Raw genomic sequence first — 14896 nt, forward strand, 5'->3', positions numbered from 1 at the left:
ATTGCAAGTTGCTGTTGATTGTACCTAGGCACATAAAATAACAAGTCGCCCGTATAGCTGCCTCCGCAACTATTATAAAATGTATCTGAACCAAAAAGCACGTCTATTTATTAGAAAAAAGTAAGACTTCTTTTTGTCGCACATAACTGTTTACTTTTTAGTGTTTCTATCTTGCCTATATAGCTTTTCTACGCTTAGCCTCACGTAATGTTTAAATGCAAATACCTAAAGACTTTAGCCTATACGTTTATAAGAAGTTGTTTTGCTTGGTTGATGCTCTATTGTAATTTGAAAAAGCGAAAAAACCGAGACGAAACAGTGCGAACTAAAGAATCAAAATCATACTGTACTTGTACAAAGAAGTAGTTCTATGAAAGAGTTCGACGTACTAAAGTGAATAGTTTTAAAGGCTTTTTCTAAATATAGTTTAACGACTGTACGGTAGCTGAAACACCTAAAACATAATGGCCACGTGGACTAATAAAATTATCCATGCGAATGTACCGCGCGCGCAGCCTCCGGTCGTCGCTCGCAACCAGTCGGACCGCATGCGCCTCCCCCCGCGCCCGCGCCCGATTTCAACACCCAAACACAACCGAAAACACACCCTAAACACCCACATTAAAGTCCAATTTCAATTAACACACAACCAACTTTAGACCATTCCCGAAACAAAGTTACTCCAACATGAACATGCAGGGTTTACATATTTGCCTAAAACGTGTTCATTTTGTACCTTATTCGGATGGATTAAAGTCTATAATCGCGGTGAAAGGGCGGTGGAATGCACCTGAGCTACCGGGCCTCGCAATCACGACGGCGGGTACAACAATAATATTTACTGATAGGTATAGATGTTAAAATGCGATCACTAGAACACGTGGTTCATGTCCGGGATACCCAGGGGATCATCCTAAACTAGATACCTCCTATGATAAGTGGACAGGCACCTCCTAAGCTACAGGCTGCAAGACACAAGTTGACATTCTCTAAGTAAACGAACAATCAAACGAATTTGCATTTTCTGTAATAGAATAGCTGGAAATGCACTTCAATCAAAAGGCATTTATCTAGTTCAGGTTTTGCGGTCTTCATTGCATTCTACATCAACACGTAAAACGTCATTCTTTCTGTTGGCAGTGACTCTACCGCCGGTAAAAACGGCAAGCATTAAGAAACTTTATTATATTGAAGCAGTTAGACAATAAATAACTTTGACCTCAACCCCAAGTTAACAGATGTCCATGATCCATTATCAAAAATATTTAGTAGGTAGGTAGTTGTATGTTATGTAAACATAACCAATAGACCAGTCGTAAACGATAAACGATAATCTAGCTAAGTCAGACCTAAAGAGATGAAGAGGTCCATAATAGCAGTTTCAAGTACCTAGCCATGTTAGAATTATTGATAGATCGACTACGATTTTATTATGATTCGCTTGAAGGAAGCCTATTAATATTTATGATAAAATATGCATTCCTATGCTACAATTGATTTGTTCCAGCCTATGCCTACATTACCTTACCTCCAGCTACATAATTTATGATTCTTCAACCTCGTCTCACTCCCGTGCAGTTTCAAAACTGGCTGATCTCCACATGTTACAGAAATGCAGCCTACATCATTACTTAGTTAAGCACACCCGAAGTAGGGAAGTTAGTGACATTAGATACACCCTCGTGCCTCGGAGAGCACGTTAAGCCGTTATCATTATGATCTGTTAAATGTTCGTTACAAAATCAAATAACATTAATGACAAAATATGTTCACCAAGCTTGCCACTCTATAGAGTAGAGTAAGGATTAAGCTTAAGTTTATTACTTATAAGAATTAAGCTCCGAATCTCCTCTAATTAAACTTATGATTCGAAAATTATACCAGACAGACAGACATGACGAAACTATAAGGGTTCTTTGTGGATTACGGAACCCTAAAGTGATCGCTGTTAAACTGTACAACTTGTTATGGAACAAAAAAATAAATCATAAAGAACAAATACCTATATTTGTTCTTTATGATTTTTTTTTTTTGTTTTCGTATAAATTCAGTAGACAGTATTAGTCAGACTAGAAACAGAACTTAGGACCGAAACCATACTGCAAGGTTAGATAGGTCCGTGTCCTCTGGACCCACGCCAGTAGGCTCTATGCCAGCGTTCATCGCTTATCAATTTTGTTATCATTCACATCCCGCCCCGCGCCGTCTGCTAATGGCTACCATAAATCTATGCAGCTCGTTTATAATTGAATATGTTTATGGTACACGGTACAAGTATCCCATTCCTGTCCCTGTCAAAAGCTAACTATTTATATTACATAGTTACTGTTTATTGTAGGCAGCTTATGCGAGGGTATAACACTGCTCACTCACAGTAAAATAACTCCAATTTGAATAATAATAACCTATGTCTATGTGGGGTTACTTTTCGCGGAAATAAATGTCTCAAAACCCTGGATGCTACTGATAAACTTGAGCAGCAGAGGAGACACCCTTAGAGAGTCGTTCCGCCCATCTAATCTGCTTCTACCTTCGGGTCCCGTCACCATCAAGCGATGCCTCTGTGCTCGCCCAAAACCCCCGGCGACACCACTGAGCTCCCATTAAGCTCGGCACTTATACAATCGGAAAAAAGTAAAAGGAGGAAATCTCTTTTAGGGTCATATAGCACACATATTAACTCTGAAAAGGATCGGCACCGTATCAACTCGAGCCATTATTTTTTGTAAGTATGAAAAAGCACTCTAATTCGAATCGTAACGTAATCGCCTAACCTCGAGACACGTTAACGGCTAGTTTACGCGCGTACGTCTTTCCGTTTGACGGCCTCCGTGGCGCAGTGGTATGCGCGGTGGATAAGACGGAGGTCCTGGGTTCGATCCCCGGCTGGGCACGTTGAGATTTTCTTAATTTGTCCAGGTCTGGCTGGTGGGAGGCTTCGGCCGTGGCTAGTTACCACCCTACCGGCAAAGACGTACCGCCAAGCGATTTAGCGTTCCGGTACGATGCCGTGTAGACACCGAAAGGGGTGTGGATTTTCATCCTCCTCCTAACAAGTTAGCTCATTTCCATCTTAGACTGCATCATCACTTACCATCAGGTGAGATTGTAGTCAAGGGCTAACTTGTAAATTAATACGTTGTAATTAATACGGTTTTCGAGCACGCTCCTCTCCTATTAACCCCTTCCACATCGCCTCGACGCCAACCAGAGGCGGTAAGCCATAAGCCGTAGTCAAGTCGACACCTGATTGACGGCGAGGCGATACGGCCACAGAGTATTCAGAGTTGATATTGTGTGCTATTACCTTTAACAGGCATGCTCGCTATGTTAGCTAGTAAAGAAACGTATTTTTTTATTCATGAAATGGCTCGTTGGTCCAATGGTTAGCCTATGTGGCTACATATCACGAGGTCCTAGGTTCGAGTCCTGGGGTAAGCTATGAGATATCGAACTTTTCTTTCTTCTTAAGTTAGTAAAAAATCTCAGGCTGGAGTTTAAGTTTTAAGGTGGTGATACACGCATCATGTGCATGAGTAGGGTATTTTTACATTCACAAGTATGAATTATTAATGTATAAATTTAATCACCGTACGTACGTAGTCAACTTACGTCCGGAGGTCGCGGGTTCTAGTCCCGTTAGGGGCAAAGGGCACTTGTATTTTGTAAATGAAACCAAGATTTATTTTACGTTCCAGTGAGTAGGAAGATTAAGTAGAATGCTGGCTGTCAGCAACACAGTGTTAATATTTTAATGAATAAGTACATCTAACGCTGAATAGTTTGTTTGTTTGAACGCGCTACTCTCAGGAATTACTGGTCCGATTTGAAAAATTCTTTCAGAGTCAGATAGCCCATATTAATCAAGGAAGGCTATATGCTTTATACCCGCATTCCTCCTTGTACATATGTATTCTGTGACACGGTCAAGTAAACGTCAAGTTAGATTGAACACATACCATATAGTCTCTAAAATAAAATAAAACAACAAACTGTTACTGGAATCATAATCATAATCATAATATAATATTATAGAACAATAATATTTCCTTACTGCGATGTAATATAAATTACCGATAGCCTGCTGAACGTCACAGATACAAAATATATTATATTCATTAATTAATTGTAATCGTTATAACTACGACGGCGCTAGCATCGGTTGTACACAAATCTCTGCAGCTAAAGTAAATTAAACATTTGAATTAATTAATAATTTTAATTAGTAAGAGTACCACTAATACTGCAATCTACGTGCCGTATAGTGCCTCGTAAACAAAATTCGCCCATTTATCGATTTGTTTGTTACGCTTTCACTCCTAAACCACTAAACCGATTTTGAAAATTCCGTCACCAATGGAAAGTTACATTATCGGCGAGTAAAGTTACAATTAATGCTCCACAAAATCTGCAGTTTCAATTTAAAAATTATATTATTCTCATTCGGGAAAATTTGATAAATTTATTATTATTTGAATCAACAGATATTTAAATTTTATTATTATACCTAGACAGCTATAGAGCTATGGGTCTATGGGACCCTGTTAAAGCCTGGAACATTGTCGAAACACTATTATTTAAAAAAATAATATAGTGTAAGTACAGAGACTTGTGTACAACGATCATTTAACAGCGCTATATGTGTACATTTAGTAAAAGATCCGAATTAGAAACGACCTTCACCTATCTATTTATGTAAAAAAAAATACATTCCAATTAAGTTGCCTATAAAGTATATCGTGGCCAAACTATTATTAACCATTGTTAACTAATTATTTTTAATGATAGTTTAGCTAGGAGATTTTTAGGCAATACATTGTTTACATATTATGATATAGAACACTATTCATTCCATAACAGATGGGTGAAGGTCGTTCCTGATTCTGATCTTAGACCATTTCACCCGCGAACTGTCGCCTACAAGACAATTTGTTTTCAATTACCTAATCATAAATGCGGCGCCGCGACGTTTATCAACTGCTTTAATTACACACTACCTACACGGATTTTAAAACAAGCCAATTCAAACTTATGCTAGCCATTCACCATCCAATAAGTTCACGTGCCTGCAGCGCTAACGACAGAACATCCGATAAAACTGAGCGTATGCTGGTCGCGATCTGCATGATATCATGCTCATCTTACTCACACCTTATTGGATGGTGAGTGGCTAGCATTATATGTCTACAAAGACTACCTTGTCTGTATTACATAATAACATAGTATAATGTTTAGACTTTGTCATAATATGATGCATAGTTTAAAAACTCCCCTTTAACTATATTCTGTTAAAAAAATCACCCTATTGTGACAAGTTGCAATGTACTTTGACATCAAGTGACAAAACTATTCTAACGGATTTAGTTTATAAAATCGTCATTTTGAAGATAAAAATAAAAACTCAAAGCATCCGTTAAAATAATTTTATTGATTTACATTTCCACAAATTACATTACAATAAATAGCGCCAAGCTAATGGAACATAACTTTATCACAATCTCTCACAAAGTTTTAAGTCGTAGATATATATGTACTTACTTTTTTGTCTATTTTCTTGTATATTTGGAATGAATGTTCAACTGCCACAATTGTTTTCAAAGCCAGTAATACTACAATGTACCAACCATGCGAGTTATTGTAATCCTTTCATAGCTTTTAGAAGTAAAGGATATAATAAAAATAATATAAATATAAATTACAAGGATTAAAAACTGTATTTCTAACACAATTTTCAAAATGTTGATTGAAATTATTAGTCTTCCACACAACTAAGAAAAAATAAGTTATTTAATTCTAATCAATTAGTAATACTAAAATATTGGAATAATTGAAATAAATTCCTTGTGCGACAGTCCTTTTTTTCATGGACCTCTTCTATTAAAAGGACGAGCAAAAACGTCACTTAAAAACTGGTTGCTTTGGCAGTTTTAGAATTATTGGTAAAGAAAATTATTATACCTAAAGGCCTTTAAATATAGTCCAATATTCAATAAAATCCCAAATTCAGAGCAAATTCAACCTTAAGGATTGAGTTTAAGGTTGAATTTGCAAATGCGACTACTTGAATTGAGTGCCACGAAGTTTTGTTTGGCACTCATTACGTGGGGACGTTTTTTGATCGCTGATTGTGCATCTACTTTTTAATAGGAGATCAATGTTTTTTTTACTTTTAATGTTTTTGCCCGTCCGCTACAGTAGATACACGGACTGGACACACTAACCCACTGGCAAGTTTAACGTGGACTGAAGGTTAATGTGGGGAAAACTCGGGAGATACATAGGGCGATCCCATCGACCGCCCCCGGTGGCACTAATGGATGAGACTGTCGAATGGTCCCCGACGGTCAAATACCTCGGGGTGACCATAGACAGGAATTTGTCCATGAGACACCTTCATACTAATGAGATAAGGACTCTAGACGTTACTTTTCTGTCAAAGTATATGAAGGTCGGTGTAAAAAACGGGCAACATAAAATTAAATCTGATTTCTGGTTATAATTAGCTTCAATAGGAGGATATATAGATTAAATCATATAATTATTGGGTCGGCCCGAGGCTTTACATAGTTTTATGTCCTGCACCAGTGATATAAATAGAAAATAGCATAAGGAAAAATAGGGACATTTTACATCCCACACGGTTTTCTTAAAAATTCTTGAAGCAAATAGCTACCCTGCTATAGGAAGGTTTTATATTGGCTGAAAGTTTTAGAGATAGCGAATACAGGTTAAGTGACCATGCAGAGCAATGGTTTCTATGCAGCAATACAATAATTATATCCTCAATAGCTCAACGGCAAGAACATTCGGACTCATCACCGAGGGGTAGTGGTTCGAACCCCACCCCGTTGGTCTATTGTCGTACCCACTCCTAGTACAGTATTTCCCGACTAGTTAGAGGGAATGTGAATATTGGTCATATTTAAAAAAAAAAAAAGAAAAATTAAATACAGGACCTATTGACAAGTGTCTTGCTTTTGTATGACAAGTGTCTTGCTTTTGTATGACAAGTGTCTTGCTTTTGTATGACAAGTGTTTTAAAGATTTGTATGAAAAGTGTATTAGATTTGTATAACAAATGTCTAACATTAGTATGACAAGTGTTTAGGATTATACAAGAGTCTAAATTTGTATGGATGGATATTTATTCTATGTTTATATTATAATGTAGAAGGTAGATGGTTGAGGATGAATGCAGTGTAGCGCCGCGCGCGCACCTATCGCGTTAACTTGACTATATCCACACACACGTCGCAACTGCTGTTGTAGCTTCCATTTTGAACCACTGCGTATCTGAAATTATAATATGGAATATTAAAAAAAGTGATAGATGGAATAATACATTCAGTCAAACCATTGTATATACAATACATACAACAATGGCTAGACTTCACATACATAGAGAATTGAGAAAATTCTCAGGTAAGCAGTAATTCTACAATAATAACTATCTATTTTTAAAATTTGGCTATGCCACATAGTAGCTTAGATAAATGTTAAAAGAATTTGTTATGCGAGAAGTTCATGATTTTTCTTTCATGTTTTGTGGCGTGGGATTGACTAAAAATATTGCCAGATAGAAAGCAATAATATCCAAGTTTGTGTGTTGGCCTGTGTCTATTCACTCATGAATTGAAAATGTTCAAATTATAGGTGACAGGAAGAAGAGAATTTGACAGTTTTGTGTCTTAAAATTGTTTAACACTGTATTTTGTACCGACCTCAATGTTATTTCCTAGCTTGCAGCGCGTTGGAGAGCCAGTCCATCGCCTGGTCGAGCCCCTCGCCGCGCACGGCGGAAGTCTTGAAGATCTGGAAGGTTCTGTCGCGCAGCGCGTCCAGCCCCAGCGCTTGGTGCACCTCCGCCACGCTGAGGCAGCCCGCCATGTCCTGCTTGTTGGCGAGCACTACTAGTATTGCGTTTGCTAGCTCGTCTTCCTGGAACACATCATCATGATCAATAATCCTTCGATTAGGAGGGAAAAAATCCGTCAAAAAGCTGACGTCACAATGTTACTTGATGTACTAAATATTAAACTAATTAATAACTAATATTTTTGTCGAACGCTCTGTTTGGTAAAGAATTAGTTAACATTACGTCGAACAGTTGAAATATAGACAACCATAGCAGACAGCGTTTTGGCTCATATCCTACTAATATTATAAGCGCGAAAGTTTGTATGGATGTTTGTTATTCGTTAACGGCGCAACTACTAAACGATTTAGCTGAAATTTGGAATGGAAATAGATTTTACTCTGGATTAACACATAGGCTACTTTTCATCCCGGAAAAATCCATGGTTCCCGCGGGATTTGTGAAAAAGTGAATTCCACGGCGGATGAAGTCGCGTGCGTCCACTAGTAGTATATTTTAAAATCAAAACCAAAAATTTAACCCAGGAGTTCTTAAACTAAAGCTACATAGACTAACCATTAGACCAATCAGAGATGTCGTCATCAATGGACAATATGTGTCTTTGCAGATATAATTTAGATTTGTGCAATGCAATGGCAGTCTTATGGTAAAACAGTGAATAACTCACGCTGCCTATTAGAATTATGCATGATATATTTCATCATACATAATTCTGCTGGCACCTGACAATACCCAAATTTTTTAAGTATCAAGTTTGTCAGAGCTCATAAAAGCCAGGCGTCTAAGTAAACTCCAGGTTTTGATTTACAAAACAAAGGTTTTGGGTTCGATCCCCGGCTGGGACAATTGAGATTTTCTTAATTGGTCCAAGTCTGACTGATGGTAGGCTTTGGCCATGGCTAGTTACCAACCTACTGCCAAGCGATTTAGTGTTCGTAGCAGTACGTAGTGTAGAAACCGAAATGGAGTGTGGATTTTCATCCTCCTCCTAAAAAGTTAGCCCGCTTCCATCTTAGACTGCATCATCATTTACCATCAGGTGAGATTGTAGTCAAGGGCTAACTAGTAAATAATAAAAGAGAAAAAAGGTTAACCCTTCTATTGTGGTAATAAATACTTACTCTTAACATATGTACTAGTTCATCTTTAGATATTCCTATTCGATCCCTGTCTGCAGAGTCTACAACATATATAATTGCATCTGTGTTGCCATAGTAACATCGCCAATAAGGTCTGAAACAATAAAATGAAACAGCGTCATACATTATCTCACAAAAATCAAATACAATTTGTTATCAAAAACATTAGTGATACATGTAGTTGTTCAGATTATATCTAGTTGGGTGTGCCTCGACAATGATACAATTTAATCAATTAAGCTTCTTAGTCATTTAAAATTAAAAGTTAAATCATAATAGACATTACATTGAAAAAGTATATAGTAACCATTTTACTATTACATATTTGATGTATGTTTATCTTCACACTTAGATATCAGAAAAACCTATTTTTTCATTTTAATCACAGAGTGCTGCTTGGTTCAAGCTAACTTTTTAACCATCAAGTAAACAGTAAAAGTAACAAAATTGCAATGCAAATTTTTGCATGATTATGTTCTATACTAATTTATATGTATAATTGTATATCAAGTCATCAACTACTACAACCATACTCTATGTGTACTGTTTACCAACAAACAAATTAAAAATGAGGGTATAAATCGCTAGTCATTTCACACCTAATAATAATTATAATTAACTCATTCTTAAATTAATGTAAATTAATTAATTAATAAGCTTGAAATAAAATTAGACAAAATAAAATAAGTTTTGAAAGACATGTGTTTTCTACTTTCTTTTCTAATATGTTTGTCATCAAACAGCACACATCATGTAGGACTGTAGAATGATTTATAGGAGCACTGCGAGCATTTAACAGAATCATTTAGCTTATTTACACACTTATTCACTTTGTTGCCAAGTTTTGTGGTACCATTTGTCAACTTTTGGAAGTCCGATTCACTTTGGAGGTAGTGGTGAGCTGTGCAGATAAGTGACTGACAGTAGATAGTTCAATGTGTGCTGGTGTGAAACTGAATGAACACACTTTAACAAAATAAACCTTATAATACACAAATCCACTTGATTTGTCATTTTACTGCTACTTACCCAAAGCCAAACAGTCTTTCCAGAATAAAATTACCTTATCAAGGATAACCAACAATTTTTATAAGCAATGTATACTGTAAAGCAAAATCAATATTGTTCTATTTCTATAATTATTATTAACATTCTATACAAAATAAGTTGATAAGATGGAAATGTCCATCATGCCTATTTAGACAACAATTCTTTCCATCCATGATTAACTCTGTGTACTGTAAAAACAAGGTTATATTTTTTGCTGTCTTGTTTCTTATAGATATAACCTCAATGTACCTGATGCTAGTCTGTCCGCCCAAGTCCCACACTTGGAACTTTAAATTTTTGTATGTGACCTGTTCAACATTGAAGCCTATTGTCGGTATCGTGGTCACCACTTCGCCGACCTGCAGTTTATAAAGTATTGTTGTTTTTCCGGCGCCGTCCAAACCCAGGATCAAAATCCTCATTTCCCGTGCCCCTAACAAACCCCGGAAATAACTGAACAGACCACCTGAAACAACGATACACTAGTTACAAAAAATCGCAAACTAACACCACGTAAATATAACAAAATAATTGTAAATTCACTCACCCATTATTGCGTGTGTTTAGCCTAGAAAAACATTAGTTTCTAAAACTAGGGAATGTTGGAATCTCTTTCCATATACATCCAAAATTTCAATAAATTACTATTAATATCTAATTAACACTTAATTTACGACACCTCTACTGTTTTAAAGCTTTTTAGCAATATTTATTTCAGAAATTCTTCCAACTTCCAATCATTTGACGTGTAAGCAAGCACTCAAAAATGTTGCCATACCACAAATTTTCCATTGACAAATCCTACAGATTATAAAAAATAAATGTTTTCCATGGTTTCTCACTACTCATCAAAGCTTCTCTGTTTTTAATTTGAAAATAATTATAAATAAGCAACAATTTTAAGCTAACTTTTAATAATTTATGATAAACTTAATTTTTATTTCTTAAGATCCCTCACTCCCGGCAATACTTTAGAGCAATATTTAAAATGTGCAATATTGCTATTTTCTAGGTTTTTTTGAAAAAACCTCTATATTTTTTCTTAGGAAACTCTTGGATTGTGCAGTAACAAAAAGGTCTAAAAGTCCTTTGATCATTTAGAAATATAATATAATTTGATCATTATTTTTGATAATAGTTCTAAGCTAGATTTTTAAATCGGTCGGCATAGTCGAACAATAATCCAATAGGCACGTAGTTTAAGTAACAGTTTTCTATTTTCGTACAGTGTACCTACTTATGTATGTATGTAGGATGAAAAATACCTAAATGTAAATTAATATTCCTACAAAAAAGAAAAATACGTTGCACGTCGATTCTCTTTCTACGATCGCTAACGCTTCAAAAACTAGAAAAATCTATGGGAATGACAGATCTTGGTCACGTGACCTGTTCATAGCAAATGCCATTCCAGGAGATAATTCTGCTTGAATGTAGGATCAAGGGTCGTATAACGAAAGCAGCCAGTCTCTAATACTTAAGTTGAGAAGGCGCGTATTGAGGTATAGACATTAGACTGGATCTCCAGAACACATTAGGTACTCAACACGATGTGACGAGAGGGCTGGATATTATAAAATAATTATTAGTTTTTTGTATTTAATAGCATAAATAAAAAAAATAAAGTCTCACTAACATGTCCACAAAAGGACAATCGCAAGGCAACGCAGGCGCAGCGCATTCGCGGCGTAATGCGGCTTAACGTCAAACGTGCTACGTCATGTCGTACGTACCTGACGTCACACTCACAGAGTCGCCGTTACGGATTAAGCTATGACAACTCGAGTCACGCAAATAATAATCCACGTAAATCAGATGACGAAGCTTTCGTGTCGTGTGACACTGATAGGACCCAGAGGTTCCCAAACTGTTTTTTTTCTCATAGACCACTTTCTAAATTAACTGGTCCTGGTAGTGGACCCCATGCTAAATTTATATTCAAAACTCGACAAAGAATGTGATTAGTTAAAAAAAATAGTGAGAATTGATTACTTAGTTAAATAATGAATTGATTAAGCTGTGAGTGGATAAAGCAAAATTATCCACGGAAAAAAGTTATATCAGACAACTTTAATTTTTGATATCTACTCATATTCTATTCTATTTCAAAATACTTCTATTTTCCTCCTTTCATCTATACCAAATCTAGATGAGCCGGCATACCTACGTCTACCTTATACCTATAGCAGATAGATTATACTTTTTGATTAGGTATTTCACTTCACTAGAAATATAAAACGAACAATTCTTATCTTGCTACTTTAATCCTAAAACTATAAAAACCGCATCTGTCTCTACCTTCGCAATAAATACAAACCCTACTGCGCGGATTTTCATGTGGCTTTCACAGATAGATAGAGCGATATGAAAAGGTTTTAGTATCTAGGTAGGTAGGTACTTAACTTGTCAAGATTTTGCCTGTAGTAATTGAAGTATGGTATGGTATGAAAAGTGTCAAAAATGGTCAAGCAGCAAGGGAGCTTTCATCAATGACGCTGCCTTACTCCTCAAAGATATAAAAATATGCATGGTGGAGTATCTTTTAGAGAGCAACATCGGGGACTTTTGCCGATAGTATAGGTATACCCAGTTTATCTTTCTGTGACCGCAATTTAAAAATATCTCTGAGGATAAGAGTAGGGCGATGTTACGTTTTCTCTGTGTTACTTTATGGGGTTGAAGCCTGGACACTAACGCAAGCGATGTGTAGTAAGCTTGAGGCATTTGAGATGTGGGTTTACAGACGGATACTGCGAATATCAGGGAGGGATCGTATACGCAATACTACTGTGCTGCAAAAAATGGGAAAGCCAACAGAAGTTCTGCAACAAGTCCAAAGAAGGAAGCTCGATTACCTGGGTCATATAATGCGAAACTCCAAATATCACCTGCTCCAGCTTATTATCCAGGGAAAGATAAAGGGGAAACGAAGGCCTGGTAGTAGACGTACATCTTGGCTCAAGAACTTACGCCAATGGTTTAATATGAGTACCAGATCACTCTTTCGGGCAGCAGTGAACAAAGTGAAACTAGCCTTAATGATTGCTGACCTCCGATAGGAGATGGCACTATAAGAAGAAGAAGTTTATCTTTAATTAAATGGTCACATAACAAAAGTTTTAATCGATTGTTTCGCGAGCCTCCGCTAGTCAACTACCTATAAAGAAATATATATATTTGGAGTTGACAGCTGTCAATCATTAGAGGAACACGTATTTTAACGGCCAGATAAAAATTTAAATTATTTAATTATGAATAAGTGTGAGAAATGTGGTAAAAATATTACAAAACGAAATCCGGGTCTGGAATGTGCAAAATGTGAAAAAATAGTGCATGGTAATACCGTCTGCTCCGGCCTAACGAACAAGCAACTTGCCGCCGTCCGTGCGGCTGACAATCTGGAATGGACGTGTACTGAATGCCATAACACATCGATAAGACGCAGCTCCTTTATTATTCCGGAAGAGGACGATGAGGAGGCATCACCTTCACATCGCCATCGCATCGACGGATCCCAGGACGTATGTATCAATGTGAAGCAGCTTCTGAACGATATGTCGAAAGAAATGGAAAAGGCAATCCAGAAAGAGATGAAAGAATGCATGCGCAGCTTGCAATATCATAGTGAGAAAATGGACGAGATGATTGAAAGTATGGAGTTTTGTAAGCAGTCGATTCAAGACCTCAAGCGAAAAAAACTGCGAATTAACGAATAAAAATACAAATCTTGAAACTAGGGTTATAGCATTAGAACAGCGTCTTCAAGAAACCGAACAACAAAAACTAGGTGACCAAATTGAAATTCTGAACCTACATGACTGTGAAGAAAAAGACACAAAAGGGGTTGTAGATAGCATTGCAAAAAAACTTTGTTTACCGTACGAAGATATCATTAATGTTAACTTCAAGCTCCCTCGGGCACGTAAGGACCGTGGAAAGATGCCTGGATCAATACTACTTAAAATGAAAAGCGAAAATATACAGCAAAAATGGATTGCCACATCAAAAACAATCAAGGTTACCGTGAAAGATATTATCTCGAACGCGAACGAAAAATCTGCTCAAGAAACGGTGTTCTTACGTGAAGCGCTGACGCCTTACAACAAAAACCTACTGTGGAACGCTAAAAATCAATTGAAAGACACATACAAATTCATATGGTGTAAAAAAGGGATTATTCGCGCACGTAAAGATATAAATTGTGAACCTATTATAATTCGTTCCTTAGACGAAATCAATAAACTAGCTTAAACCAATAGTTTACTACAAATACCTACTTTAACAATTCGTAATACGGTTAATTTCCTACTAACTTATTATGGAAACAATCAAAGACGACGTAACGGAATTTCTGAGTTGTAGTAATATTCATAATTTTGTAAATTCGATACCTAATAATAATAATATTAAACTGTTGTGTATACATATAAATATAAGGTCTATGATAAAAAACTTCTCTGCTTTGGAACAAAGTATTATACAATGTCCCAAACCTATGGATGTAATTGTGATAACAGAGGCTAATATTTCCGATTCTATAAGCTGCATGTTTAATTTAAATGGGTTTCAAATGTACACAGATCTGCGTAAAGGGCGAAAAGGTGGGGGAATTATAATATACATTAACAAAAAACACAAATTTACGGTAACTAAAACGATGACGCAAAACTTTGAATGCATCTGGGGTGAAATAATCACCCCTGAACTGTATACTGCAAATCTGTGCACAATTTACCGCCCACCTAGCTATAGCAAACACTTATTTATACACGAACTCGAACAACTCATACGAAACACCGCACACACACGAGATTTATATTTATTAGGTGAC

General features: G+C 36.5%; 1 protein-coding gene across 1 annotated transcript; it reads right to left on the bottom strand.

Moving 5' to 3' along the window:
- Positions 1-3993: 3993 nt before the first annotated feature.
- LOC112053148 (ADP-ribosylation factor-like protein 1) lies at positions 3994-10826 on the bottom strand. Its single transcript, XM_024092455.2, has 5 exons — positions 10613-10826; positions 10315-10531; positions 8998-9109; positions 7722-7938; positions 3994-7293 (listed from the first exon to the last, which is right to left on the bottom strand). The coding sequence occupies exons 1-4, from the start codon at positions 10614-10616 to the stop codon at positions 7729-7731; spliced, it is 543 nt and encodes a 180-aa protein (XP_023948223.1). The 5' UTR covers positions 10617-10826; the 3' UTR covers positions 3994-7293; positions 7722-7728.
- Positions 10827-14896: the final 4070 nt, after the last annotated feature.

This window comes from Bicyclus anynana, chromosome 6, assembly GCF_947172395.1.
Source record: "Bicyclus anynana chromosome 6, ilBicAnyn1.1, whole genome shotgun sequence".
NCBI classification, from domain to species: Eukaryota; Metazoa; Arthropoda; class Insecta; order Lepidoptera; family Nymphalidae; genus Bicyclus; species Bicyclus anynana.